The sequence below is a fragment of the Equus asinus genome, chromosome 22 (assembly GCF_041296235.1).
Source record: "Equus asinus isolate D_3611 breed Donkey chromosome 22, EquAss-T2T_v2, whole genome shotgun sequence".
Taxonomy (NCBI): domain Eukaryota; kingdom Metazoa; phylum Chordata; class Mammalia; order Perissodactyla; family Equidae; genus Equus; species Equus asinus.
This window is the reverse complement of record NC_091811.1, coordinates 52,922,237-52,949,607: the sequence shown is the minus strand read 5'-3', so window position 1 is coordinate 52,949,607 and position 27,371 is coordinate 52,922,237. Positions and strand designations below refer to the sequence as shown.

General features: G+C 51.3%; 1 protein-coding gene and 1 long non-coding RNA gene across 3 annotated transcripts in view; one reads left to right on the top strand and one right to left on the bottom strand.

The window, feature by feature from the left end:
• GALNT6 (polypeptide N-acetylgalactosaminyltransferase 6) overlaps positions 1-23,153 on the top strand; it is a 34,040-nt gene extending 10,887 nt beyond the window's left edge. Inside the window, exons 3-12 of the mRNA XM_044755736.2 lie at positions 88-679; positions 2,537-2,709; positions 10,331-10,480; positions 11,798-12,032; positions 15,739-15,856; positions 17,232-17,432; positions 17,983-18,114; positions 18,993-19,094; positions 20,262-20,414; positions 21,961-23,153. Coding sequence (XP_044611671.1) covers positions 189-679; positions 2,537-2,709; positions 10,331-10,480; positions 11,798-12,032; positions 15,739-15,856; positions 17,232-17,432; positions 17,983-18,114; positions 18,993-19,094; positions 20,262-20,414; positions 21,961-22,074 — 1,869 coding nt within the window. The 5' untranslated portion in view covers positions 88-188 and the 3' untranslated portion in view covers positions 22,075-23,153. The remainder of the gene's footprint in view (positions 1-87; positions 680-2,536; positions 2,710-10,330; positions 10,481-11,797; positions 12,033-15,738; positions 15,857-17,231; positions 17,433-17,982; positions 18,115-18,992; positions 19,095-20,261; positions 20,415-21,960) is intronic.
• Positions 18,193-27,371, bottom strand: part of LOC139041650 (uncharacterized) — a 36,027-nt gene continuing 26,848 nt past the window's right edge. The window contains exon 3 of one of the 2 annotated variants that reach the window (XR_011497183.1): positions 18,193-18,288. This is a non-coding gene — a long non-coding RNA (uncharacterized lncRNA). Of the gene's footprint in view, positions 18,289-20,609; positions 20,747-27,371 lie in introns of those variants that run through there. The other variant, XR_011497184.1, reaches the window with a different exon arrangement.

Sequence of the window (27,371 nt, the reverse complement as noted above, 5' to 3'; positions counted from 1 at the left end):
GAGTCAGGACTTGAACCTCAAGCCCCCTCACTCCCCTCCCCACCCCTGGCTTGGCTCATTTCTCTCTCTCATCCCCTCCCTTTTCAGGCTCAGGCTCCAAGGGGTGGCCGCCACCACGCATCGAGCTCTTTCAGGGTCCAGCCCAGCACTCGGAGCTGACCTAGCCGCGTCCCCGGTGGTGCCCGAGGATGAGGCTCCTCCGCAGACGTCACATGCCCCTGCGCCTGGCTGTGGTGGGCAGCGCCTTTGTGTTCTTCCTCTTCATCCTGCAGAGGGATGTAAGCAGCAGGGAACAGGCCACGGAGAAGCCATGGCTGAAGTCCTTGGTGAGCCAGAAGGATCACGTCCTGGACCTCATGATGGGGGCCGTGAACAACCTTCGGGATTCGATGCCCAAGCTCCAGATCAGGGCTCCAGAGCCCCAGGGGACACTGGTCTCCACAAACCAGTCCTGCCTCCCCGGGTTCTATACTCCAGCTGAGCTGAAGCCCTTCTGGGAACGGCCACCACAGGACCCCAATAGCCCTGGGGCGGACGGGAAAGCATTTCAGAAGGACAAGTGGACCCCGCAGGAGACCCAGGAAAAGGAAGAGGGCTACAAGAAGCACTGCTTCAACGCCTTTGCCAGTGACCGGATCTCCCTGCAGAGGGCCCTGGGGCCGGACACTCGGCCACCTGAGTAAGTGGCACCCAGAGTCCTCGGGTAAGGCCGGGGCTCTGCCAAAGTTGTGGCTGGTGTGGCCATGGCCGCAGGCCAAGTGCCAGGTAGAGAGCTGAGGGGATTTTAGAACGTGGGCAAGGATTTCCTCTAAGCCTTCGCTTCTTTGCTTGACCAACTGCCCTTATCCGAAGGGGTGGGGTTCAGGAGTATTGTGGCCAGGCCAGAGGCCCAGGGAGACCTGTGGGAGCGAAACACAGTTATAAAGAGTGACAGGACAAAAGGAGGAACTCAGGGCCTGGGGCCAGGACCTGGCACAGGGGCACCTGGGAGGGACTGATTCCAGCCACAGTTTCGGTGGCCTTGCTGAGGCCTGCCCCAGAGACCATGGCACCCTGCTGCTGGACTGTTGGGGGAGGGCCCTTTCCTGACAGCAGCCCTGGCGGTCAGGACCATCCCCCCACCTCCTGGTTTCCATCAGTGAAGGCCCACAGAGCCATGACTTCTTTCCGAGCTTTATTTGAAGCTGTGTCTACTTTCAGCCCTGGGCGGGGAACCAGCACTTGGATCCTTGAGCTGTGGCCACTTCACACCAGTGCAGCCGAGGTTGCGTTCACACTGTCCCCGAGTTAAAGATTTTGTGTCTTCCTCATTTAGACTTTGTCTTTCCAACTCAATGGTTATACCCTTTTTGGCCTTTTCTTACATGGCAGCCCGCATCCCCAAATTCATGATTCTCTAGGACTGCGAACCTGGGGTTCCCCAGATTTGGACCAAGTATTATAGTCCTGGAATGTGGGGCCACTTGGAGTCGTCAGGAGCTCGTCAGCGGGGAACAACGGTGTTGGCCATGAGGACGGCCAGTGGAGGAAGTTCAGGAGTCTCCTCTGGAGGGTCCAGGAGATATCTCTGACCAGCAGAGGAGGTTAAGAAAGGAGGTTAGGGGGCCAGCCCGGTGGTGTAGTGTTTAAGTCCGTGCGCTCCGCTTCGGCAGCCCAGGGTTTGCTGGTTCGGATCGTGGGCACAGACCTATGCACTCCTTATCAAGCCACACTGTGGCCTCCACATAAAATAGAGGAAAACTGGCACAGATGTTAGCTCAGTGACAATCTTCCTCAAGCAAAAAGAGGAAGATTGGCAACAGATGTTAGCTCAGGGCCAATCTTCCTCACAAAAAAATAAAAGAAAAGAAAAGAAAAGAAAAAAAGAAAGGGGGTTAGGCCGCATGCTCTCTTGAGGTCCAGTATTCGCACATTCCCACCCCCCCACCCGAGAGAGTGTCAAGAGGGTGGCAGTGTGGCCAGGTGCACAGAGTGGTTGGAGTGGATGAGGATAGAGAAAAGGTCACAGAAGATTGTTTGTGATGGCAGTGTCAGATAGCAGGGAATTAATGAGGAAATGGGTTAGAGAGGGACTGTAAATTGTGCAGAGAGGAGCGCTTGTCTCTTGCTGAGTGTGGAAATTGTAGTCACTTTTCTCAGATGTCAAATTTGCCCTTTATCACTCACCCCTTGGGGACCTCTGGATCCAATTACACTTTATGCAGTACACATATTACCAAGGAGGAAAGAGTCAGCCCCGGGAACTCCTACAGCAAATGAGAGAAGCGAGGGGGCAGCAGTGGGGAGCCCTCAGCAGTGCGGCAGGGGCACCGAGCCAGCTCTGGGGGAGGCAAGCTTTGGACTGGGTTGGCTAGGACCTGTGCAGAGGCTCAGAGTGGGTGGCAAATACAGCGTAAGCCGGTCCCAGGGAGCAGCTATTCTCAGCTACAACAGAGAATATAGGCTGGATGGTCATGGGAATCTGTGAACAGAGCCCTCCCCACCCCCGGAACTCCCAGGGACCTGGAGAGCTATATCTACACTTTCATCCTTCCAGATGTGTCGACCAGAAGTTCCGGCGCTGCCCCCCACTGCCCACCACCAGCGTCATCATCGTGTTCCACAATGAGGCCTGGTCCACGCTGCTGCGGACGGTGTACAGCGTCCTACACACCACCCCTGCCATCCTGCTGAGGGAGATCATTCTGGTGGATGATGCCAGCACTGATGGTGAGGTTGGCGGGGGCCCTGAGGAGGGGGCTGGTGTCACCCTGGTACTCTGGGAAGGAGGACAGATTGTCTCGAGGGAGTAGGCACCTTCATTGCCTGTGTCCTGGCATCAAGCTCATCATAGAGGCCAGGAGCAGGGAGCAGACAGGTAGGGGACAGGAGGCAGGCAGACCACGTTCCTAGAGCCTGGACCTCATTCCCACTTCACCCAAAGAGCTCCAGAAGCTTTGCAGTTCTGGCTTCTGAGACTCCCTTAGAGCTGCCAGGCCCAACCCCGAGTCAGAAATGCTGGGAGTGGTCTGGGCAGAGGGTAGGAACAGGTCTTCCCTCTGTGTCCCACCTGCTAGACCACACTTCTGCTCTTGCAGATTCCATCCGCCTCAGAAGCCATTTGTGCTATCGTTGTTAATAGTCCAATGAAGTTACTCACCAAACATCTACCTTCAAAGCAATTCCACAAACATCTACTGAGTACTCTGTGCCTGGCACTGACTCCGGCAGGAGAGATTCCATGACAAATGACAAATGAGACAGATCTTGCGCTGAAAAGGCTGACAACCCTCACAGGTCAGATAGCGGCTTACAACACTGACTGCACGCCTAACGGACATGAAAGGGTGTGGCCTTGAGAGTCCAACACCCAGGAATTCAAATTCCAGCTCAGACTCTTCCTAGCTCTGTGAACTTGAGTAAGACACTTGGCCTCTCTGACCCTCAGTTTCCTCTTCTAAAAATGAAGACAATTGACTCCCTTACCTGGTGGACAAAGGATCAGAGACAGGTGATAAACGCAATAATTCACGTGCTACAGAGTACTTAGCATCGAGTAAGAGCTCCATAAGCATTCGTTTCATTCTATTCTCTGTATGGGAAAAACGTGGTACCGGAGTACGTAGTCAGGAGAGGGTATTTCTGCGGGGCATGGCGGGGGTAGTCCACAGTGGAGGTCAGATTGGAGCTGGGCCTTGAAGCATGAGTGTTTGGGGAGAGAAGAGGCGTTGACGGGCATTCTTGGAAGAGAGAGTGGCATAAGCAGAATCCTAGAGATAGAGGGGTGTTTGTGAAAAATAGAGAAGTTGATGTGGCCGAAGCTTCAGTTTGTTGTAGGAAATAACACTTAAAAAAATGTTAAATTGAAATCCATTCCATGCTAAAAGTAGTTATTTAGGAGAAAAAAATGAGGAGTTGTTGAAGGTACTTAAGCTGGAGAGTGACCTTGTCTCAAAAGGATGGCAATTTCGTGGAAGGGTAATTGTCAGGAACAGAGGCAAAGGACCCCAAGTTCTTACAAGCTCTTGAGAGGAGGATGGCGGGGCCAGAACTAGAAAAGGGACGGTGGGACCGATGCGTCATTAGCCTGGGCGTCTCCAGGGGCTGAGCCCTCCTCCCGGGGGGCGCGTGATGTCTGGGCTCTCCGGTGCCCACGCTCTCATATCGAGGGCTGCTTCCTCTCCTAAGCTTCCCCTGCTGCCCCCTGGGGGAGGGGTGATGCGACAGTGAGGACTAGGGCCGGGGAGGGTGGCGGAAGGAGGAGCCGAGTATGAGCACTGTCAGTCCATTTCCGCAGGGAGCACACATTTCCCAAGGGAGGACGGTCAGACACCTAGCAGCACTTCCAAAGCAAAGGCAAACAAGTGTCAGGATGCAGTGAAAGGGTCTGGCAGACCAGGAGCGCAGAGATTAGGCTTCTGGGAGGGAGGGGCAGAGAATCTGGCGGAGATGGGAGGGGCTGGGAGTGGCCTCTAGGAAATCTTAGCAGTGAAGGAGTGGCTGTATGGAATGGGAGGGAGTGCGTGGCTGCCCTTCCTTTCGCGCTGGGCTCCTTGGTAACCCTTCTCCCCCCAGACCTGTGCTACCCAACCCTCAGAAGCTTCTTCCCTTGACTCACATATGGTGGAAGTTCTAAACGGTTTCAACTTGTCACCCAGGATTTTATGAGTCCGTAAGGTACAAGTGCCCAGTTGGGCTACTCCTCTGAGCAGGCTAGACAAGTGACAAGTGCCAGGCTGGCACAGGCAGCATCTAAAGGGCACGGCAGCCTGTACCTAGTAGGTGATCCTTGCAGGAGCTCCCGTAGCCCCTCCGAAGGACACGTGTTCGCTTCTTTCTGGTTGTCACGCCCTTGTTGCCCTGAACTCTCTCTTAGGGCCAATCCCAGCATCTTGGAATCAGGGCCTGAAAAACCTAAACTGGTCATTCTTATTTTTCCAGTCCTGGCCTCCTTTGAGAATCTGTTAACAGCTATGCTGCTCTCCCTAGAATTGTGTCGAATTGCCACACCAGGGTGCACACACCCACATTTTTGCGTGCAATTCCAGGGAATTTGTGGACCCTAGGATAAACAACCCCACCTTGAGGGCTTGCGGACTCTTGAAGTACTTTCAGCAATGTCCGCTTCAGTGGGGAAAAGGGAGAAACTCACATCTATGGTCAGAAATCCCTGCAGTCCACAGCGGGATAAAATTTCCCACACGTTTGACGCTTTGATCAGATTAACTGGCTCTCATTACACACACACAAACGAGGGCTGTGTCTCCACTGAAATGCAATGACCGTGCTCTCTGTCCTCCTATCCAGGCGCCTGGCAACGCTCTATGACCACAAGTATAGGGGCGTTTGATACTGGGGTCAGGGCAAGAGGCCCAGCGCCAGGCTGGGGAACTTTTTCTTTCCCACCTCAGAGTCAACCTCAGACACAGATTTCAGTCCTGCCCGGTCAGGTCAGCAGCCGGGTCCACTTCTGGTCTGGCACGTTCCACAAGCTTCTGAAAACTGGCCCCCCAGGCCCATCGGTCTCCTGTGCCCCAAACAAGTCATCCCCTTGTTGAAAGCCCTGCGCTGCCTCTGCGGGAGGCTGAGGAGAGAATCTAGGCCTCACTCCCAAGGGAATCTGCTAGATGGATGGGAGGAAATCAAGCACATACCAGGACCCCAAGAGTCAAGAAGTGAACAGGACCCTCAATGAGCAAGGTGCTCACGGAGAGAGGAGGATGGGGCAGGTGGGGTTGGCCAGGGAGCAGGTTCTGTAGGAGGAAGGTAGAGGAACCAGCGGGCGAAGGAAAGGAGAGAAGGGGCAGCCCTGACGTCAGAGAACTCGGGAGGAGATATTTGGGGAGCACTCTGGGTTAGCCCATGATTTCTCCCACTGCCATCTCCCCTTGGAAGTCAGAGCTGGTCAGACCTGAAGTGAGTGGCAGTTCCTCTCGTGGCCTCCAGAAATCCTAAGAGGTACCAGTAACGCAAGTCAGGAATTGTCCAAAGGGTCCGATTTTAGTTGAATTACAACTTCCAGAGTCTATTCTAACCAGTAAGCTTGCTTCATCACCTCCATCTCTCACCTCTGTACTTGTTTTATAAGATAGGAAAAGGTCTCTATAGTAACTCTATGTCCTGGATTTTCTGAGAAAGTTTCCATTTCAATATTTTCTTCCCCATTAAAAAATTCTGTTCTCTTTGGGGCTGGCCTGGTGGTGCAGCGGTTAAGTTCACACGTTCCGCTTTGGCGGCCCGGGGTTTGCTGGTTCAGATCCCGGGTGCAGACATGGCAGCGCTTGGCAAGCCATGCTGTGGTAGGCGTCCCACATATAAAGTAGAGGAAGATGGGTACAGATGTTAGCTCAGGGCTAATCTTCCTCAAAAAAAAAAGAAATCTAGTCTCACATGTCAATTTCACCTGCCTGTCTACTCCTGACACCTGGAAATGGAAAGTGGCCAACAGGGGGTCTTGATTTGGGTTTGAAAACATGACCCAGTGTCCAAATGTTCTGTCTGGACAGGTGGATTCTAGAATACTCTCAAAGGTGTTATACTTGTTTATTTCTGCTTTTATCCTTCCAAAGGGATTAACCAAGAGAAATGGCCCCATTGCAGTTAGAGCTGAGGTTGGATAGTGTATGGATGGACATAAAAGTAGAATAAAAGCAAAGAAAACAGGAAAAATTAGATAGGAAGTCCTCCTGACAAGAAAGTATTTTTGGTTTTCTTTTCTAGATTTTTCAAAAGCCAAAGAAGAGGGAGACAGTACACAAAAGAAGAGTAACCAAAGGCAGGAGTTCACTAATTTGCTTAATAAGTATTTGTTAGTTACCTAGTAGGTGCCAGGCCCTGGGAGTACAGCAGTGAACCAGTTGGACAAAGTCTCTTCTTCTTGGAGCTTATTTTTTTAATGGGAAAGATAGAAAATACTATATAATTTCAGATAATAATAAGTACTATGAAGAAATAAGAGGGGAAGAAAGAATGCAGGTGATGGGCTGGCGAGTCATTAGGCAGCTCCTTTAGTCAGGGTAGCCAGGAAAAGCTTCTCTGAGTGTTCCCCACAATGGGAACAGCCAGTGCAAAGGCCCTGAGGCTTAGCATATTAATGGAGCAGAAATAAGGCCAGCGTGGCTAAAGAGAAGTGAGCTGAGAAGCAGAAACAACACTGGTACAGAGTGAGTGTAGAAAGGTGAGCAGAGCTGAATCATAAGACCTTTGTAATCAAAGGTCAGTGTTTGTTTTTTTTGTGTGCGTGTGTAGTAAAATATACCTAACAAAATTTACCATCATAACCATTTTAAGTGTGCCATTCAGTGGCATTAAATGTGTTCACATTGTTGTGAAACCGTCACCACCACCTTCCATCTACAGAACTCTTTCATCTTCCCAGACTGAAACTCTGTACCCGTTAAACACTAATTCCCTATTCCTTCCTCCCCCAGCCTCTGGCAACCACCATTCTATGTTCTGTCTCTATGAATTTGACTACTCTAGGTACCTACATAAGCGAATCATGCAGTATTTGTCCTTTTGTGACTGGCTTCTTTCACTTAGCATAATGACTTCCAGGTTCATCCATGATGTAGCCTATGTCAGGATGTCCTTCCGTTTTAAGGCTGAAAATTTCATTGTATAGACCACATTTGTTTATCCATCCATCCACCCGTGGACATTTGGGTTGTTTCCAAATTTTTGGCTATTGTGAATGATGCTGCTGTCAACATGGGTGTACAAATATTTGTTCGAGTTTCTGCTTTCAGTTCTTTTGGGTACATACCCAGAAGTGGAATTGCTGGCTCATGTGGTAATTCTCTGTTTAATTTTGGGGGAACCACCATACTGTTTGGATTTGTTTTAAAGTGCAATTTCAAACCGCTGTTGTGACACGATCTGATTTATGGTTTTAAGAGCTAACTCTGCTGCTCACTGTGGCTGCTCTGTCGAGAATAGATTGGGAAGAGTGGTGTAGAGTAGAGGCCAGGAGACCAGCTGAGGCATTGTTGCTGGGGTGACAATGGGGACGAGAGGGAACTGGCAGTACTTGCTGATGGACTGAGTGTGGAGGGTGAGGAAAGGGAGAACCCAGCGTGATACTGAGCTTAGAGCAGCGGGAAGGGTTCTGGTGCCGAGTACTGACATGGGGGAGCATGGGGGCAGGTTGGAGGGAAACCCAGAGTTCTGTTTCAGGCACGTTAGACATCTAGGGAAGATGGCAAGGCCAGGAAAAAGACCCCGCAGCCCTCTGCATATAGATGACATTGCAAACCACGGGACTGAGTAAGGTGTGTGTGTTTGAGGTCATAGGAGCCCCGTAGATGCCAGTCATGAGGAATGAAGCTGGGTCAGCGTGGTGGGGTGTTGAACCTAAATTAGGAGACTACTGACCGGGGGATGTAAGAAAGTATGATTGGGCTCGGCTGTGTCTCCACACTTGGCCCTGCTGTACTCAGCTCTGGGGCATGTGTCCAGTGGGTCCAGGGGTGTGACAGGAGACTGTCAGGAGGGGCATAACTCACGGGAGTTGTCTCACTCCCCTCGAGGGGCCTGAGGCCCACGCTCAGAATCCCCAGGTCCAGCCTAGCCACCCTCGACTGGCAGGAAGTTATGGGAGAAGGGCTTTGTGGAGCTCAGGCCCCCCTGAGGCTCACGGCTCAGCGCTTCGCAGTCTCTTACCACAAAACCCACTTCCTGTGATGTTTGTCCCTGGGTTATCTCTGCCACCGTGAACTTCCTGTGAGGACGGCTAAGCGAGTTCTCGGGGGAAACATCAGCCACACCGAGGACGAGAGGCTCCTGGTTGGGCTTCCTCCCTCTGTCCTGTTACAGCCAGCACTTGGGGCTGCTGTTGGATCCGGAGTCAGGAGCTCCTTGGGGGCAGGACTCAGCCCAGGCCCCTCCCCACCCAGGGTCGTGTCTGGTCCCCAGGCAGTGTTAGCACGTGCTTGCTGAGCGAGTGCAGGGCTGCCAAATGAGGCTAATTTTGACTCAAACATTGGGGACAGTACTCCCTATTTCATAGTGTTTTAATCTTCACAGAGGAGATTAAATAAGAAGGTCAACATGAAAGTGCCTAGTTCAATGACTGGCACACAGTAGGTGCTCAGGTTTTGGGCATAGTGTGTGTGTGTGTGTGTGTGTGAGGGAGAGAGAGGTCAATCACACTCCCACAAAATTGACTTCAGGCCCCACAGTTTGTAGAACACTGCACTTGGAACAAGGCCTGAGCACCTGGCTCATCCTACAGCCCGAAAGAGAAAGGACACACCCATCTGTCACCCCTGCCCTCCACTTTCACTTCTGAAACTACGGGCAACTCCGTTCTGCCCAGTCGGGAACAGGATGGTGGCGCAGATAAACCACAAGAGCAGTTAATAAAACATAGGTAAGGTTGGGGGTATGTTTCAAGATGGATGGTTGCGGAATAGAGCCATTTTTAATGCTCTGAGGACTTAGCCTGAATAATGGGGTCGTGTGGTAAGCCCCAACTCAGCAGGAGCTGGAGGTCTCAGTAGAGACACCCCCTCCCTTCGAAGAGCATACCCTCCCCCCAAAATCGCCCCCCCCGAAACTCCGGATAGTTGCCCCTCCTGCGGCTCCCGCAGCCCCCTACTACCTCTGTCAGGTCCCTGATCACCTGCCTGGCAACCGCCCACCCCCTGGGCGGCCGGCTCACCACTGTGCCTGGCCCAGGGCAGGCTCTTGAGACATGTTTTTAAAATTTAATTAAAAAACTGCCCGGCATCTTTTCATCTTAAAGAATTACGCATGCAGAGGAGGTAATGAAGAGGATTCGAGTCAGATTTCTTGCTGCTGATCCAGCAAGCTGGAAGTCAACATTTGTGTGTGTTCTGCCTATCAAACTTACTCTGAAGAGCCTGGAGACAGGGGGTCGGACACTGAGAAAGGACTGCCACAACCACGGGTGTGGAAAGGAGAGGAGAGGAGGCCGGAATCAGGGCTCTGAGAGATGGGGACTGGGAGGGTGCAGAGACCAAGAGAGGCATCTGAGAGCCTTTGTTGGAAGTTTATACTTGATTTGAGACCAAAGGAACACGACTCTGAGGTCCCGTGTCAGCCCTTAGAGAAGGTGCCTGAGTCAACAGGCGCAGAATGGGCGCCGCAGAGCCGGTGTCCTGGCAGGGTGGGCCTCGGGGGCAGGGCACGCTTGCCCACACACAGGGCTTCCTCCTTCCTCCCGCTTCCCCACCTCAGCTTCTCTGGAACTGGTTAGTGCAGTAGGCACACGGGGAGGGTTCAAATCCAGCCTGCTGGAGGCTGGAGAGCGGCTTCGGCTTACTGCCCACAAGGGATTAGGTTTGCAACAAAGTCGCAGAGCTGGCAACAATGACACTGTCCCTTCCAGAATACTTAAAGGAGCAACTGGAGCAGTACGTGAAGCAGCTGCAGGTGGTGAGGGTGGTGCGGCAGAAGGAGCGGACGGGGTTAATCACTGCCCGACTGCTGGGAGCCAGCGTGGCACAGGCAGAGGTGCTCACCTTCCTGGACGCCCACTGTGAGTACAGGAGTGCCGGCCTGGCACCAGGAGGCCTGCATGGGGTCTGGTCCCCTGCTCTCTGGCAGAGTGGAGGGCTGGGATTGTGGTATCACTTCTTGCTCTTCTGTCCCAGGAGTGAAGGAGGCTTGGGACTCCTCCAGCCTCTGACCCCTTTCTCACCCCAATCCCGAGGAAGTCTCCTCAGGAGGCACAACAGCCCTAGCAGTTGGTGACCCGACTGACAGTTGCTGGGAGTGTGCTCTGGAGCCCCAGACGCTCCTCTGGGCCTCCCTCCCCAGATCTGGACCTCATTCTGAGCCCAGTGCCTCGGAGAGGCCTCCTGTCACCACTGAGAACTGGTTTGCGTAGAGCTTTCCTGTAGGGCCACATGGAGCCAGCAAGGCCTCCCACTTGCCCCAAACCAAAACACCTCCCCACTGGTGTCGGGAATAAAGACCATTCCCTAAAAGTGGTAATATCTGGGGCTGGCCCCATGGCCGAGTGGTTAAGTTCGCGTGCTCCGCTGCAGGCGGCCCAGTATTTCATTGGTTTGAATCCTGGGCGCGGACATGACACTGCTCATCAAACCATGCTGAGGCAGCATCCCACATGCCACAACTAGAAGCACCCACAACGAAGAATATACAACTATGTACCGGGGGGCTTTGGGGAGAAAAAATAAAATCTTTAAAAAAAAAAAGTGGTAATATCTATTGGGGAAAGCTGTAGACTCAGAGTCAGAAGACCTGGTTTTTCGATCTGGCTCTGACACTAACTGAGCCTCAGTTTCCTCATTTGTAAAGAGAGAATAAGGATACCAACCTTACTCACCAACAGAAGTATTACTCAGAGTGCCAAATAAAGTAATGTATGCAGTTCATTGAACATCTCAAAGGGCAGGACAAATGAAAGGGACTATTAGCCTACAACTGGAGCTGAAGCTGGAGGTGCAGATACCCCTGGCGGAGGGTCACCCCCTTCAGAAATCTGCAATGGGGTGGGGAGGCCCGATCCAGAGAATGGGCGGGAGACACCCATCCAGGGCCTTCCCTGTGCTTTTGGATCATTTGAGTTGACCATGTTACTCCCCCGAGAGCTCCATTCTCCCCCTCCAAGGCTGCCGCCACCGTTTGGTGGTGCGGGTGGGGGAGGTAGGAGGGTCTCAGGAGATCTCTCTGTGCTCTCTGCAGCTAGGAGCTTGCCTGTGGTTCTCTGCCTGTAACTAGGGAGTGGCTGGAGGGTTCTCCTGTCCTCCTGGATCTCCCCGCTGGCATGGGGCCACGGGCTCAGCTGTGTGCTGGACCCTGACTGCTGTCTCCTGGCCCCGGCCTGCAGGTGAGTGCTTCCATGGCTGGTTGGAGCCCCTTCTGGCTCGCATCGCCGAGGACGAGACAGCGGTGGTGAGCCCAGACATCGTCACCATCGACCTTAACACTTTCGAGTTCTCCAAGCCGGTCCAAAGGGGCAGAGTCCACAGCCGTGGCAACTTTGACTGGAGCCTGAGCTTCGGCTGGGAGGCTCTGCCTCCACATGAGAAGCAGAGGCGCAAGGATGAGACCTACCCCATCAAGTAAGGAGCAGAGCCTGGTTAGCCCCTAACCTGGCCTCCGTGGCCCCAGGCCCACCCAGTTCCAGGGACCTGGCCCATCTCAGGTCAACATTTATTAGGTGCTCTATGAAACACTTGACAATTTATTTAATCCTCATCCCCCATGAGGTAGGTACTGCGATTAGCCTGTTTCACAGGTGAGGACACGGAGGCTCCTAGGGATGAAGAATTGGCCTTGGATTATGCAGCTAGCAAGTGGAACAAGGATGCCCATCCCAGCCAGTCAGACCCAAAGCCCGTGCTCCTAACCACGGCACTATACTGCCTCGCGCCGTAACAGCTTGCTCTCGTTCACCACTAACTGTGTGCTGGGCACCAGACTAAGGGCTTTCCATACTTTATCCCATTTATTCCTCCCTACACAGAGGAGGAGGGGACTGGCGCTTGCAGAGGCACTGAGAGATGGTGGGTAGAGGCCGTTGTTGAAAAGCCATTGTAATAAGAGGGGGTGGTCTGTGCTCCCAGGTCACTAGCTTCAAAAAGACTGAGAAAATATTAAAAGAAAATAGAGGGCCAGCCCCATGGCGTAGTGGTTAAGTTCAGTGTGCTCCACTTCAGCAGCCCAGGTTCACAGGTTCAGGTCTCGGGCACAGACCTACACCATTCGTTAGTCATACTGTAGTGGCAACCCACATATTAAGTGGAGGAAGATTGGCACAGATGTTAGCTCAGGGCTAATCTTCCTCAGCAAAAAAAAAAAAAAAAAAGAAAGAAAATAGATAAGAGTTCTTCAGTTTGCAGTTTGTTGCAGTTGCCCTGAACTTTTTTGGTAAAGGGCCAGATAGTAAATATTTTAGGTTTTGCCAGCTACATACAGTCTGTTGCATATTATTCCTTGTTTTGTTTTTTTAAAATGTAGAAACCACTCTTTGCTCAGAGCCTAATAGGGCCAGGCCAGCTTTGGCCCACAGGTTGTAGTTGGCCAACCCCTGGGCTGTAGAGGGGCTACTTGAAAGCTTATCCATTGTTTAAAGCCAACGGGGTTTGGCTTCCCCTGATGCACCCACCCTGTCCTTCCCTCTCCCAGATTACCTGTTGGTGTTGTTAGAGACACAGGTTTGTTTTAACAGATGTCTCAGCCAAACTGAGTTGGAGAGTGACTTTTAGGGTATCCTGTGGTGCCACTGTTCTCCTATACTGGCCAGAAAACTTAAGGATCAACTGAGTCTGTATCAGGGATGGAGGGAAGCAGAGGTTGGGGATACAGTGAGCAGAGGCAAGAGGAAAGGCTTGAACGGAGGAGAGGGTTGGAGTTCCTCCCCTCCACAGGCCCAAATCCTAAGAAATGCTGCCCAGGGCCTCAGTCGGGAGGGCTCAGATGGGTGCCACAGGAAGGAATCCCAGGGATCCTGACGGCCAGCTGCTTTGCCTCTGTTAGGAGGAGGAGAATAGCAATAGAAGGGGAAAGAAGGGGAGAGAGAAGACAGGAGAGAGAAAAGAAGTTGGAACTCCCTATTTGGTCTCTGATGTTTCATAGATGTCTTTTGTTTGGTGTGTACAGCAGCAAAGACCCCCTCCCCCAAGATGGGAGGCAGGCACACAGTGGCACAGTCAGGGGCAGGGCACCTGGCCCCCACCCATCACTGACGTCCCCATCTCCGATGTCCAGAGACCAGACGACTGGAAGACAAAGCTCCAGTGTTTGAGGACTGAATTTGCTGCCTGGTCCCAGTGCCCTGGTGGCCTACATCCCCCCGGGGGGCCTGCGGGCAGCACCCTCCCATCCTCCACTCTCAAAGCTCGGAGGAGGCTCAGAGGCGAGGTACAAGTCTCCCGTGCTATCCAAAAGTTCGCTTCACGCCTCTTTGCTTTTATGAAAGACCTACATTCGACTTTTGAAAGAAATCAAAGAGGATTTTTGTTTTTACAAAAAAGAGCGAAAAGCGGGAATAGCGTTCAGCGTTATGGACGCAGTGCGCACCCCAAGCAGCAAGGGTGGCGCCAGCAGGCTCCTTCCCCGGGAGCTACACCGCGTCTCAGCATCAACCTCCCGTAGTTCTGAACTGTGTCTGTGAGCATCTGTGCTTTATCTCGATTTTTTTCGCTAGGTTATTTTTTGGGTCTGGGAATGCTCAAAATTTTTTCCCATGCAAATTAACGGTAATTGCTTTTTCGCTTTCTGCCATTTTGGCTTACAAAAGTTTCGTAGGAACCCTCTATTTTAGATAGTGGAGGAAACCTGTAAAGGACCCAGGCGACCCTAGGAAGTAGGCCAGGAAAAACAGGTGTTGCCTGTTGGTTGTGGGTCTGCAGTGAAGTTCCCCATGTAGGGTTTATCCTCAGAAGTAGTTTGTCAGTGGCTTTTCGGTCGGAGAGACCACAAAGCCAAGAGACAGCCGCAGTTCCAGGAGACCCTCAAGAAGAAGCCACTTAGCTCCAAAGTACTCATCTGGAGTCCCAGGACTGTGAGCCTTTCCAAGCCTTACTCGGGCTGGCTTAGAACCCCTGCGAGAGGGGCCAGAACCAGTGACAGAAAGCCTGCCTGAGCATGAGGTTTCCCAACTGAAATTCCTTCCAGAAAGCGGCTGCAGGAGCCACCACAGAGTCACGTCAGGGTCAGATCAGAGCCTCTGCTGTGTGTAAAGCACTTTGTTCCTTCTGGGCTTACAGAGGAAGTTTCAGTCTCTTTTTTTCTGCTTGGTTGTACCACATGGAGCCACCCACTGAGGGCAGCAAAGCCCCGTGCAAGCCAGGCTGGCCAGGCACAGCCGCCAACAGCTAATGATTATGTAGGTATTCCTGCCCCCTTCGCCCCCGGCCCCACCCCGCCTTCCACCTTGCATATGCTTCCCCGGATCTATTTGAGTACCCTCACCCTTAGCCCAGCCCCTCTTATGAGCAACCTGGTATCTAAATTCTAGGAATGAGATGTTTTTGTCAATTTATCTTAACACAGGTCTGTGCCTCCCTGCATTTGAAAGCCAGAGTCTTGTTCTAACCTCCAAATGCTCCCTGCAGTCCAAGATGAGGTTGATTTCACCTCACTTTCTCCTCTATTTCCAGGAGTATCTCTTATCAGTGTCTTCTGTTCAAAGCAGCTGGTAACTTTCCCCCCAAGCTGGTTTCTCATGCAGTATTTAGCACCAGGGCTAGGCTCATACTAACACTGTGGCTTTGTAGTCCCTGAAGGGCCAGGGACCCTGAAACAGCATGGGGTCTATCCAGCTCATAATATTCATTCATTCTTGGTTGAATCCTATCTCCAAAAACAATTTGACACAGTTTCTGTTAACTGAGTATCTACTATGCTCCAGGAACTTTGCTGCCGAAAAGCAAACTGTGGTAGCTTTGCCCTCTGCTACTAAAGTGACTCTCAGAGAATGGGATCTGTCTTTCTTAGCTCTGCCTGCCTAACGTGTAGCTCAGGCCCTGGTGGCCTGTGTTTAATACACTCTCAGTTGAATGAATGAGTGCCTTTTAGAAGAGAGTAATGATGATTACAGCTCCCCTTGACCTGGTCCTAGAAGGTGAAGAGGACATCATAAAAGCTCAGTGAACATGTGCTAAATGGCTAAGTTATGGGATAGGGGTTGCATATCCCAGGAAAGAGGCGAGGAAGAGGGAGGGAGGTCAGGAGGCATCAGCAGTGAGTCCACAGCCCTCCCCGCCAGGCTCCTGCTCCTCTTCCCCCCAGAAGATGCACATGCTTCTCCGTCTGTCTCTCCAGATCCCCGACGTTTGCTGGTGGCCTCTTCTCCATCTCCAAGTCCTACTTTGAGCACATCGGTACCTATGATAATCAGATGGAGATCTGGGGAGGGGAGAACGTGGAAATGTCCTTCCGGGTGAGAGTGAGGAGGGCTTCGCGGGGGAACCACAGCGTCCCAGGGGACAGCCTGAGGTCCTGTCTCTGAGGCAGCGGCAGCCTCAGGGATAGCTCATCTGGAGCCGAACTTAAAAGGGTGGTTGTTTCCTGTCATGGCTCTGCCTTCACTCTGCTGCCCTCCCTGTCCATGGCGGTCCGGCTGTGGGAATCAGATTAGACAACTTGGAACAAATGACTGGACACAACTCCTCAGAGGGAAGGGACAATATGGGTGCTAGGGACTGGACATGTGAGGATATCTTTCATGAAGTCTGTGGGAAAAGGGTTAGGGTGAAGGTGGAACAGGTCAGTAAGCCATCACTGTCCTTTTTCTGGAAAAATCAGGCTCCCTTTTCCGGGTCAGAGGACACACGCCCTGGTAGCCTTGGGAGTCGTCTTCCTCCGTGCTGAGCAGGCCCCTCATAACTGTGGGAGAAGACGGTGGCCCCCAGAACGCGGAGGGGTTCCAGAAATTAGGCAAATCAGGATTAGGTTAGGCAGAAGGGACTGCCTCTGCATGAAATCTATCCAAATCGCCATGCCAGTAGAGAAGTGACAGTAAGTCAATGAGCTCGTTCATGAAGTGAGCCACTCACCGTGCCTGGCACATACTAAGCACATCACTGACACCTGCTGTTACTGTGACTATGAGTGTGTATTTCTGTGGCTGCCATACTAAAATCAATAACAGCATGCCTCCCAATCTAAAACCTAGAAAAGAGAAGACACAGGTGGGAGGGTTACCCTCACCCAGCCCCCTGGCATAGACAAGGGTCACCACCTCAGTCACCCGAACTCCCAGGGTTCTGATTCTAGGCTCATCCGTGAGGCTCTGACTTCTGTTCAGTCCCTCTCCTGGAAGCTGTTGTGCTAAAGGCTCGGGTGACTGCCACAGGCCACCTGGCCGTTGACTATCCTTGCTATAATTAATGCACTGAGGCTCTGATCAGGTCACAAATCTCTTGATTTGGGGGAGCTTGAGTTTCCAGTAACACCTTCTGAGCTGATAAAATCACATTTCCAGGTCAAAAAGCCAAGTGACCAGAGCTCAGAATAGGTATACGGACACAAAATTAGCCACCCTCATTTCCCTAAAGCGGGCCTTAGCAACCCTCAGAACCCTGCAAATTTCCATTTGCTTTAATCAGAGAGAACCCAGATCAGAGAGCCAGGGATTGTGCAGTCATGGCCTAGCAAGAAGCCTGGTCAGTGTCCTTTTTTCCAGGGAGAGAGAGCAGCACTGCCCTGGGTCCTTGGACCTAGTGTCCGGTACACTGGGATTAGAACAGTGCTGCTTGAGGGGAGATTGTCCCACCCACCCCCTGAAGGCCACATCCTGTATCCTCTTATGGCAGGTGTGGCAGTGTGGAGGCCAGCTGGAGATCATCCCCTGCTCTGTGGTAGGCCACGTGTTCCGTACCAAGAGCCCCCACACCTTCCCCAAGGGCATCAGTGTCATTGCTCGCAACCAAGTGCGCCTGGCTGAGGTCTGGATGGATGGCTACAAGGAGATTTTCTACCGGAGAAATATGCAGGCAGCAAAGATGGCCCAAGAGGTGAGAGGAAGTGGTGCTCAGGGGAGGTTTGGGTGAAGAGACGTGCAGAAGCCCAGACCCTGGTCAGGGGCTTGATGGGAGAAGGTCCACCCATCTCTGCCATCTGGTGCCTCCCTTTACCCCTCAGAGCCTGTGAGTGAGAACCCAGGGAGGCGAGATTTTGAAGGCTAGGCAATGAGGAGGGGCCCCTTTGTTGTCCCTGCGTGGAGAGCCCCGGCATCTTTTAGGAGGGGAGGCAAAAGACATTTGGAGGATGAACCTCTTACAGCAGGTTCTTTGCTCTGTGAGGCTCAGAGTCGGGGACTGGGAGAAAACTGACTGGGAAGTCACAGGAAATGAGGGGTAAGGGGGCGGTGGGTGGGAGTCGCAAAGCAAAGGCAGGGGGTCTGGGATTGGAGTGAGGCTGAGCTGGTAGCCCCAACAGGTCCTGAGCGGGAATGAGCATGAGACCCAGCCTGGGAGAAGTGGCCCCAGGAACTCTGGGCTACTTCAACCTGGACAAGAAGGTCAGACTGGATGGAACTGACCTTAGGGGTGGCTTGGTTGACAGAAATCCTTTGGTGACATTTCGGAGCGACTGCAGCTGAGGGAACGACTACACTGTCACAACTTCTCCTGGTTCCTGCAAAACATCTACCCAGAGATGTTTGTCCCTGACCTGAAGCCCACCTTCTATGGAGCCGTGAGTCTTGAGTACCAGCGTGCCTACCTGTCATCACAGAACCCCCTGGAGAAATGCAGGACCACTTACCCCACAGATGGATGACACACAAGAATTGACCTTTACTCTTCATGCTCCTTTATTTAGAAGGAGGACCGAGAGGCCACTTTGGGGCTTCTAGAGATAGCAAAAAACCTTGTAAGAGAAAAACAACCCATAAGCAGTGGTTCTCAAACATTCGCCTGCATCAGAATCACTAGGAGGCGTGTTAAAAACAGACTGCGGGGGGCCCAGTGGCGCAGCTGTTAAGTGCACACATTCTGCTTCAGCGGCCTGGGGTTCGCTGTTTCAGATCCCGGGTGTGGACATTGTGCTGCTTGGCAAGCCATGCTGTGGCAGGCGTCCCATGTATAAAGTAGAGGAAGATGGGCATGGATGTCAGCTCAGGGCCAGCCTTCCTCAGCAAAAAGAGGGGGATTGGCAGCGGATGTTAGCTCAGGGCTAATCTTTCTCAAAAAAACCCAAAAAACCCACTGACTGCTAATTCAGTAGGACTGCGTTGGGGCCTGAAAATCTGCATTTCTAGCAAGTCCCCTGGTGATGCTGATGCCTTTGAGAGCCATTGCTCATAAGGAAATTCTCTAGTGCTGAGAGCTTCTCCCAGGGACCTGGCCACCGGGGAGGGTGCCCATCCTGCCCTTGCTCGGCCTCCAGGCTCTGAACCTCACTTTGCTGTTAACTCCAGGCATCAGGGTTGATGAGGAGAAAGGATGAGCAGAGGGGAGAAAATCACAGAGGGAAAGTCCAGCCATGCAAATTTATTCCAGTTGGGCCCCACACCACAAACCAAAAAACTGACTGTGCTATCCTGGTTCCCCTCTCTGCTCACCATTCTGCAGATCAAGAACCTTGGCATTGATCACTGCCTGGATGTGGGTGAGAACAACCATGGAGGGAAGCCCCTCATCATGTACACCTGCCACGGCCTTGGCGGCAACCAGGTATACAACCCCACTGTACCAGGTATACAGCCCCACTGTACCAGGACAGGCAAGAGAGAAGCCTGTCTCCAGGGCAGCTCCTCTCTTCACGGGCCCAAAATAGTCCTTTCCTGAGGACTAGAGTCGGGGAGGTACCATCCCTGCCCTCAGAAAGTGCCCGGTGTGAGGGGAACTGCATGAAACAGACAAGGTCTGAAGTACGACTTAAGGACATCCAGAGAGCACTGGGCATCAGTGCTGGGGGCTTGAGGTAGGGTGCGAGGGGAAGACTGTTGATTGGAGAAGGCTTGCTGGAGGATGCCAGCCGCTGAGTGATGTTTTAGGGTGACTGCAGAGAATTGTTGAGCACTTTCCCTCAGCTGCGCTCAACTTCCATCTTCAATGCCTCCCGTGCCCAGAAGCTACCACTCTGATCCTATGACAGAATCATGACCCCAAAACGACCACCTACTGACTTCCCACAGTTACTCCAGGCCCTACAATGCCCCAGCTCAGCATGTGCAAATGAAGACAGAGTCATTCAAAAGCAATTTCCTGTACCATTGGCCTGCAAAATGATTGTAGGTGGTACATTGGTGAACATTTTTTATTTTAATACTAATTTATTATCAGACAAAGAACTGGCATATCAAACACTTGTTTTCACAGGTAATGCTTAAGATGAGGCTAAGTTACCTTTTTAATTAATTTAAAGAAAAAAATATCTGGGCCAGCCTGGTGGTGCAGTGGTCAAATGCGCACGTTCCACTTCGGTGGCCCAGGGTTCGCTGGTTCAGATCCCGGGTGTGGACATGGCACCGCTTGGGAAGCCATGCTGTGGTAGGTGTCCTACATATAAAGTAGAGGAAGATGGGCATGGATGTTAGCTCAGGGCCAGTCTTCCTCAGCAAAAAGAGGAGGATTGGCAGCAGATGTTAGCTCAGGGCTAGTCTTCCTCAAAAAAAAAAGAAAGATAAAAGTAAAGAAAAAATATTGAGTATTTTTCCAGTAGAGCCCAGATCTAGTAAAAATCTGAAGGTAGCACATGAATTGCTAAAGTCTTGGCACTCGCTTGCTTTCCTCCCTACGAGGCCATCTCTGTTTGGCATCTTTGGGCAGTTGGCTTTGGAAGGTGGTGGGCAAACTCTCTGCCTGCCCTTCAGGACTTCTTCTTGTCTTAACTTCTAGTACTTTGAGTACACAACCCAGAGGGACCTTCGCCACAACATCGCAAAGCAGCTGTGTCTACATGCCAGTGCTGGCACTCTGGGCCTTAGGAGCTGTCACTTCACTGGCAAAAATAGCCAAGTCCCCAAGGACGAGGAATGGGAATTGACTCAGGTGAGCCTGCTGCCCAGAAAGCTCAGAATCAAGAACCTGAGGATACAACTGCCCCCTCCTTATTTTCTGCATCTTCTGCCTGAGATACCATGGGGCGGGTCAGGAGGATGTAGAAAGTATGGAGAGTGTGGGCTTGGCACAAGCAGGGTTCTTGGGATTTAAATAATATTTGGTGATGGCTGGTTCTGGCTAATATAAAGATGGGGTCGGGGGCTGGCCAGGTGGCGCAGTGGTTAAGTGCACATGTTCCTCTTCGACAGCCTGGGGTTCGCCGGTTCAGATCCCGGGTACGGACATAGCACTGATTGGTACACCATGCTGTGGTAGGCATCCTACATATAAAGTAGAGGAAGATGGGCACAGATGTTAGCTCAGGGCCAGTCTTCCTCAGAAAAAAGAGGAGGATTGGCAGCAGTTAGCTCGGGGCTAATCTTCCTCAAAAAAAAAAAAAGATGGGGTCAGGGGTTATGGTTCATGGCCAGCTCTGTCATGGCTCAAGTATTTTTAGGTTGAACCCAAGTAGATGAAGGTAAAGAGTCACTCATGGTTCCTGCCTGCCCTCTGTGTGCCAGTGCAAAGCTATGCACTCACGTACATTGGTTTGTTAATCTTTGAGAGGCTTTTCCCAAGTAGGTGGTGTCCCCATTTCTATAGATGAGCCAGCTGAAGCTCAGCAAGTTTGTGACTGGCCTAAGACCCATCACTAGTAAATGGCAGGCCTGGGAGTCAGACCTAGTTAAGTCTAACTTGAAAGCACAGGTTCTTTCCATTACACCACACTGCCTCAGGATATATAATGTAACTTCTACAGTGCTGAGCCCAACCTAGCACCCCCAATGAGCCACCACACCCCACTCTACCCCAATCCCAAGTCCCTAGCTTAGGAAGAGAGGAGCCTAATCTTGGGGCTACAGGAAAGGGGGAGTCTAAATATGATCAAAGGCAGAAAGTGAGAGGGCCAGCCCTGTGGCTGAGTGGTTAAGTTCGCACACTCCAGTTTGGCTGCCCAGGGTTTCACAGGTTCGGATCCTGGGGGCGGACATGGCACTGTTCATCAGGCCATGCTGAGGCGGTGTCCCACATGGTACAGCCAGAAGGACCTACAACTAGAATATACAATTATGTACTGGGGAGCTTTGGGGAGAAGAAGAAGAAGAAAAAAACCAGATTGGCAATGATGTTAGCTCAGGTGCCAATCTTTAAAAAAAGAAAGTGGGGTGGGTAGCAGTGGCCCTGGTCTTTGAGACTGGTTATCTGGAGGAGGGTGGCCCTGAAAGCATTTTTCAATTATCCTATGGTCCTGCCTTCCTCTATTCCAGCCACTCAGGCTAAAGCTGAGGTGAGCAAATGGCGCCAGACACAGGTGGAAACTCAGGAAACATCCCACCAGAGTATCTGGCCTCCAAGGAGAGGCATTTGGAAATGTCCTCTCTGTGCCTTGTTGGGCTCCCTTGTCCTTTTATGTGTTGCCCCCATCTTATTGCCCCCTAGTAGCAGTGTTAGAGGTCTGAGGCCCACAGTGACCCTTTGCTGTGTCATCTTTTAGGACCAGCTCATCAGGAACTCAGGATCTGGTACCTGCCTGACGTCTGAGGACAAAAAGCCAGCCATGGCCTCCTGCAATCCCAGTGACCCCCACCAGCACTGGCTCTTCATCTAGGCCCTGGATCACACCCCGTGGGAGTTCCCACAAGCTACTCAGGAAACAGGATTTTTGGGAATCTGATCATGAGCTTCTCTGTAGGCCTTAAAGATGGATTTCTAAACCCAGTGGATGTCAAGGCAGGACCTTCCTACTCCTTGCAACAACACTGGACCGATTTTTTTCCTCCATATTGATGGAAGGGACCATTAGAATACATTATACTTGGCCTAGAGCTTTCCTTCTCTCCTAGAAACAGAGACTTCCAAAGCCAAGAAGGCAGCTGGGATAGGGCCCAGGGCAGCAATGCTGAATTCAAGAAAAGCACCTCTGTAGCCACGTCCTGGGTCCCTGGTCATCTAGAGCACCCGCAGAATCTGGTGAAATAGTCTATTCTAGCAGACGGACTAGAGGTCTAAGAGAGGCTTGCTACTATTCCTGGAAGTTCATAGAGCCAGTTATAGTCTACAGAAAGCACGCTGACAGGAATCCTTTACCTCACTTCGTCTGCACAATAATCCTGTGAGAATGCCAGGAAGCACCATGCCCGTGTTACAGATACGAAAGCTGAGGCAGAGAGAGGCAAAGGAGCTTGTCTGTAGTCCCGCAGCTGGTGCATGGCTGGAGCAAAGATTGAGCCTCAGGCTTGAATGCTGAATCAGGGCTCCTTCCACCACACCACAAGAACACTAGACAACTAGCTATCAGCCTTGCCGTTCCCTCTTCCCCCTATTCTGATCATTTCTGTCTGGCTGGTCTCCATAAAGCCTAAACAATGGGGCCAGATAGCCATGAGGGAGACCACATTTGGGAATCCTAGGATGTTAGTGTTGAAAGAAAGCTCACGGATCCAGTGATTCTCAGGTTTAAGCCCCGAAACTGTTTTTCTCAATGCCCCAAATGTAATGTAATTAAAAGGCAAAGTAGCTATGGGTGAAATTGAGGGTGGGGGAGGGCAATGCCTACCAACCACTGAACGTCTAAGGTCTATAAGCTCAATTTGAAAACCGTGTTTTAGTCCAACCCTATCATTTTTATATTATGAAACTGAGGTCAGATAAGTGAAGTAATTTGGGCAAGGTATTGGCAGCCTTGAGGCTGAGACCCGGGTAAGGCTAATAAGAGTCCTGGGAAGTCTGAGGAGGCAGGGGCGAGCGTGTGGAGTCGAGCATGACTGGCCTTGTCTGCTGTGCTCTCGTGATGTCCCCACGTGGAACAGACCTGACACGCATGTCAGCTCTTCAAGCAAGTCAGACCCCAGCGCACAGGACTGCTTTGCCTGACACAGACACTAGCTGCCTAGAGGAGGGCTCACATTCCTTCCAGGCGGGCTTCCGACTTTCAGTAGCAGGCTGTCATCTTGGGCATCACCACATGAGGGTGCCGTGGGATCACAGCTGCCTGTTCTGGCACAGCTCAACACTATAGGAGGTCTCCTGGGCCCCTGAGGGCCTTCAGGACCCCAGAGAGGAAAGATTCTGGGGGAGCCCTGCCAGAGGGGGAGGAGAGAGCAGCCAGGATGTGACCTGGAGTGTGGAAAGGGAAAAGTTCTCTCCTGGAAAGAGAAGAAAATTGGACATGAGATCCCAGGGGAAATAAAGGTTATATGGCATTGGTAAAGGAAGTTTGCGTTGGGTTCCTCCTCCCCTGCATTGTCCCTTAGCTGATCCATTTGGAGAATCAGTTGATTCAGGCTGTGAAGAACCACACCCATCTGAAAAGTTCTGTCACAGCCACTGTCTTGTCCCCAAACATCCTCTGGCCCCCAATCTAGCCTACATACTGTGGGTCAAGCACATGTAGACACGAGGAGATCTAAGGGGAGGCTCTTCCTCCATGAAACTCACTCTCTAGCTGGGGAAACAGACATGAAGGCAAATTATGACAATCCTGGAGATGTTCAGAGATGTGCCAGGTGAGTTAGAAAGAAGAATTCCTTCCATTTCAGAGAATCAGGGAAGGCCTCACAAAGGTAGTGACTTTGACCTTAGATCTGGAAGGATGAGTCCTCAGGTGGGAAGGGCTCAGTAAGCAAAGATCTCACACAAGCAACAATCAAGCATGAGAAAAGTCACAGAGGGACAAAGGTACAAGTGGATCTGGGAAACCAAGAGAACAGCAGGCTGAGGGAGCAGTGGATGTGGAAGCTAGAATGATCAGGGCCCCATTTTGACTTTCATCGGCCCTAGGCACTTTTGACGTCATAAAAAAGTATTAAAAATTATCTTTTACAACTGCTTTGGTTTAAAGATGAATACAATCCAGGCTGATTGTATTCCTTTTATTTCTTCTGATTTAAAAGAAACGAAAACATTTTTGTGGGCCCCTAAAAGTATTAGGGGCCCTTGGCACTGTGCCAGCTGGGTAAAGACAGCCCCATAGAACAGTGGGTTGGGGCCCAATTGAGAAAGCTTTGAATGCCATGCTAGTAAGTTGGGTAAGCCATAGGGAGCCATAGTGCCTAATTCTTACCCTAGCCCTATTCATGGTTGCATTAAACATCCAAACATTTATCAGGCATTGTTTGCCATTTATCCCAATATCCCTCATACTCTCTGGCATCACGCAATAGCTCTCCAGCCCAATCTTATGATATACACCCAACCAGGGTGCCCTGGTCTGGTGCCAAGTTTCCTCACCTCTGCCCCAAAGCATCATAGCCTCTGCCAGGAGGAGTCAGCTGAGGGTAACTCACGGGAGTGAGAGATGCAGCAGAAGAGAGAAAAGTCCACATGCCACAACCTAGAGAGTGGGCCCAGTTTAGGGGTGAGGGGAGGACTAGGGAAGGTGGTGATCAAGAAGAGGGAGAGGGCCCTGACGGGGTGGTGGGAAGGCTCAAGAAACCAGCTTTATGGCCTCCCTTTAGCTGAGGTTGGCATTGCCTTAACCCAACATCTGCACCCTTCCTCAAAATCCATCCCTCTGACCATTCTCAGAGCTAACTTAAAACCTTGCTTAAAACCTTGATGCAGGGCCGGCCCGGTGGCACAGCAGTTAAGTTTGCACATTCCCCTTCTCGGCGGCCCGGGGTTCCCTGGTTCGGATCCTGGGTACAGACATGGCACCACTTGGCATGCCATGCTGTGGTAGGCGTCCCACATATAAAGTAGAGGAAGATGGGCACGGATGTTAGCTCAGGGCCAGGCTTCCTCAGCAAAAAAAAAAAAAAGAGGAGGACTGGCAGTAGTTAGCTCACAGCTAATCTTCCACAAAAAAAAAAAAAAAAAAAAAAACCTTGATGCTAGCCCTGTGCTACTATCTCCTGGCTCTAGAAGCTTCTCTCCTTATACTGAATGGCTCGTCCCCTCTGGGAATCTCTCCCACTTGAAGAGTATTGGCACCATTGCCTAAAATAGCTAAATGTCCCAGAATATATGTTTTACTTATTTTTAATTACAAAAATAATACCGTAGAGAAGTCAAATAATACAGAAAAATAGGAATTTAAAAAGTGAAATTGGGGGATGGCCCCGTGGCTGAGCGGTTAAGTTTGCATGCTCCGCTCTGGCGGCCCAGGGTTTCGCCAGTTCGGATCCTGAGTGCAGACATAGCACTGCTCATCAGGCCATGCTGAGGCGGCGTCCCACATGCCACAACTAGAAGGACCCACAACTAAGAATATACAGCTGTATACCGGGGGGCTTTGGGAAGGAAAAAAATAGAATCTTTTAAAAAATAGTAAAAAATAAAATAAAAAATAAAAATTGAAATTGATCCTCACAATGCCTCCATACCTATTGACTCATTCTCTAGAAGTAATAACTTCTAGAGAAATAATAACTTCTACATATAAACCCTTCCATACCCTTTTTCTATGAATATCCAAACATACACAGTACCATATTGTTTGCAACTTGATGTCCTCATTTAATGTATCTAGAACATCTTTTCATGTCAATTCACTTAAGTCCAGCTCATTCTTTTTAAAAGCTGAATAGTAGTCCATAATATTGTTAAACTCAATTTCTTTAATCTTTCCCTATTAATAAATATTTAGGTTTTCCCCAATTTTGTGACAAACTATACTATAACCCACAACCTCGTACATTTATTTTTGTGCCTGTGTTTATTTCAAAAGGATGCGTTTCTAGACTTAGAATTGCTTAGAGGAAATATAGTACCCCAAATTTAAGCCAAAGCCACTGTCTATGCCTAGCGCTAAGAGTGAGGAGAAAGAAGAGTCTGACCAGCATGGGAGATGAGGCTGGGCGTGTAGATTAGGGACCGGTTGTGAGGGCCTGGAGTGCAGTCCTAAAGAGCTTGATTTTTTTTTTTTTTTTTTGAGGAAGATCAGCCCTGAGCTACCATCTGCTGCCAATCCTCTTTTTGCTGAGGAAGACTGTCCCTGAGCTAACATCCGTGCCCATCTTCCTCTACTTTATATGTGGGACACCTACCACAGCATTCCTTCCCAAGTGGTGCCACGTCGACACCCAGGATCGGAACCAGCGAAGCGCAGGCTGCCGAAGCGGAATGTGTGAACTTAACTGCTGCACCACTGGGCCAGCCCCAAGAGCTTGATTTTTAAGCAAATACAGATGGGGCTTCTCTGGGCTGGGCCAAGTGTACAGAGATGGATGTGACATTAACCCTGCCCTTCAAGGCTCACTTTGGAGTATGTGATGTCAAGGGGTAACCTTTAGGAGGCCCTAAAGCCTCCTCTTGGACTCCTCATCCTGGGGCTAGAGCTGCCTCCTTCCCTTCCAGAGGAGGCGGGGAGGTGGGATGAGAACAATAAAAGGGGCTCTTGTTCCCTGACCCAGCTCAGCCCTCTTCCAGGACCTCTACTGTGTGTTAGAATGCTGGGGGTTGGACTGGAGAGGGAGCCCTCCAGGTTACCCCAGCATCATAGTGCCATGCCCCTGCACAGCTCAAGGAGCTGAAAAGGTGGCCTGTACAGAATTCCTTCCAACAGCCTTTTCCAGGCCCCTCCATCTGCAGGCATGAAACTTGAATTCTGGAGTGTGCAGGCAACAAAAGCCCTCAGGTGGACCAGGTGACTTTGCCATCTCCCTCTAGGCTCCCTGGCTTCTCTCTGCCTAAATCACCACTCCACCCGTAGTCCTCTGCTCTGGGCCCTCCCAACCCAAACTCCTCTGCCCGCCTCCAGGCCCATGTACGTCCCTCCTTCCTCCTCTGCTCACTTTGATGGGTGGAGCCTTTCATCTCCTGCAGGACACTCCTGCTCCTCTGCCCTCCACCCTCACAGCCCTCAAACTATCTCGCTATCCTGAGGGCCCCCTCTTCTAACCTGCCCCACATTCTCCTTCTCTGGGAGCTTTCGTTGGTTCTCCGTCTGAGTCTCCCCAAACCTGT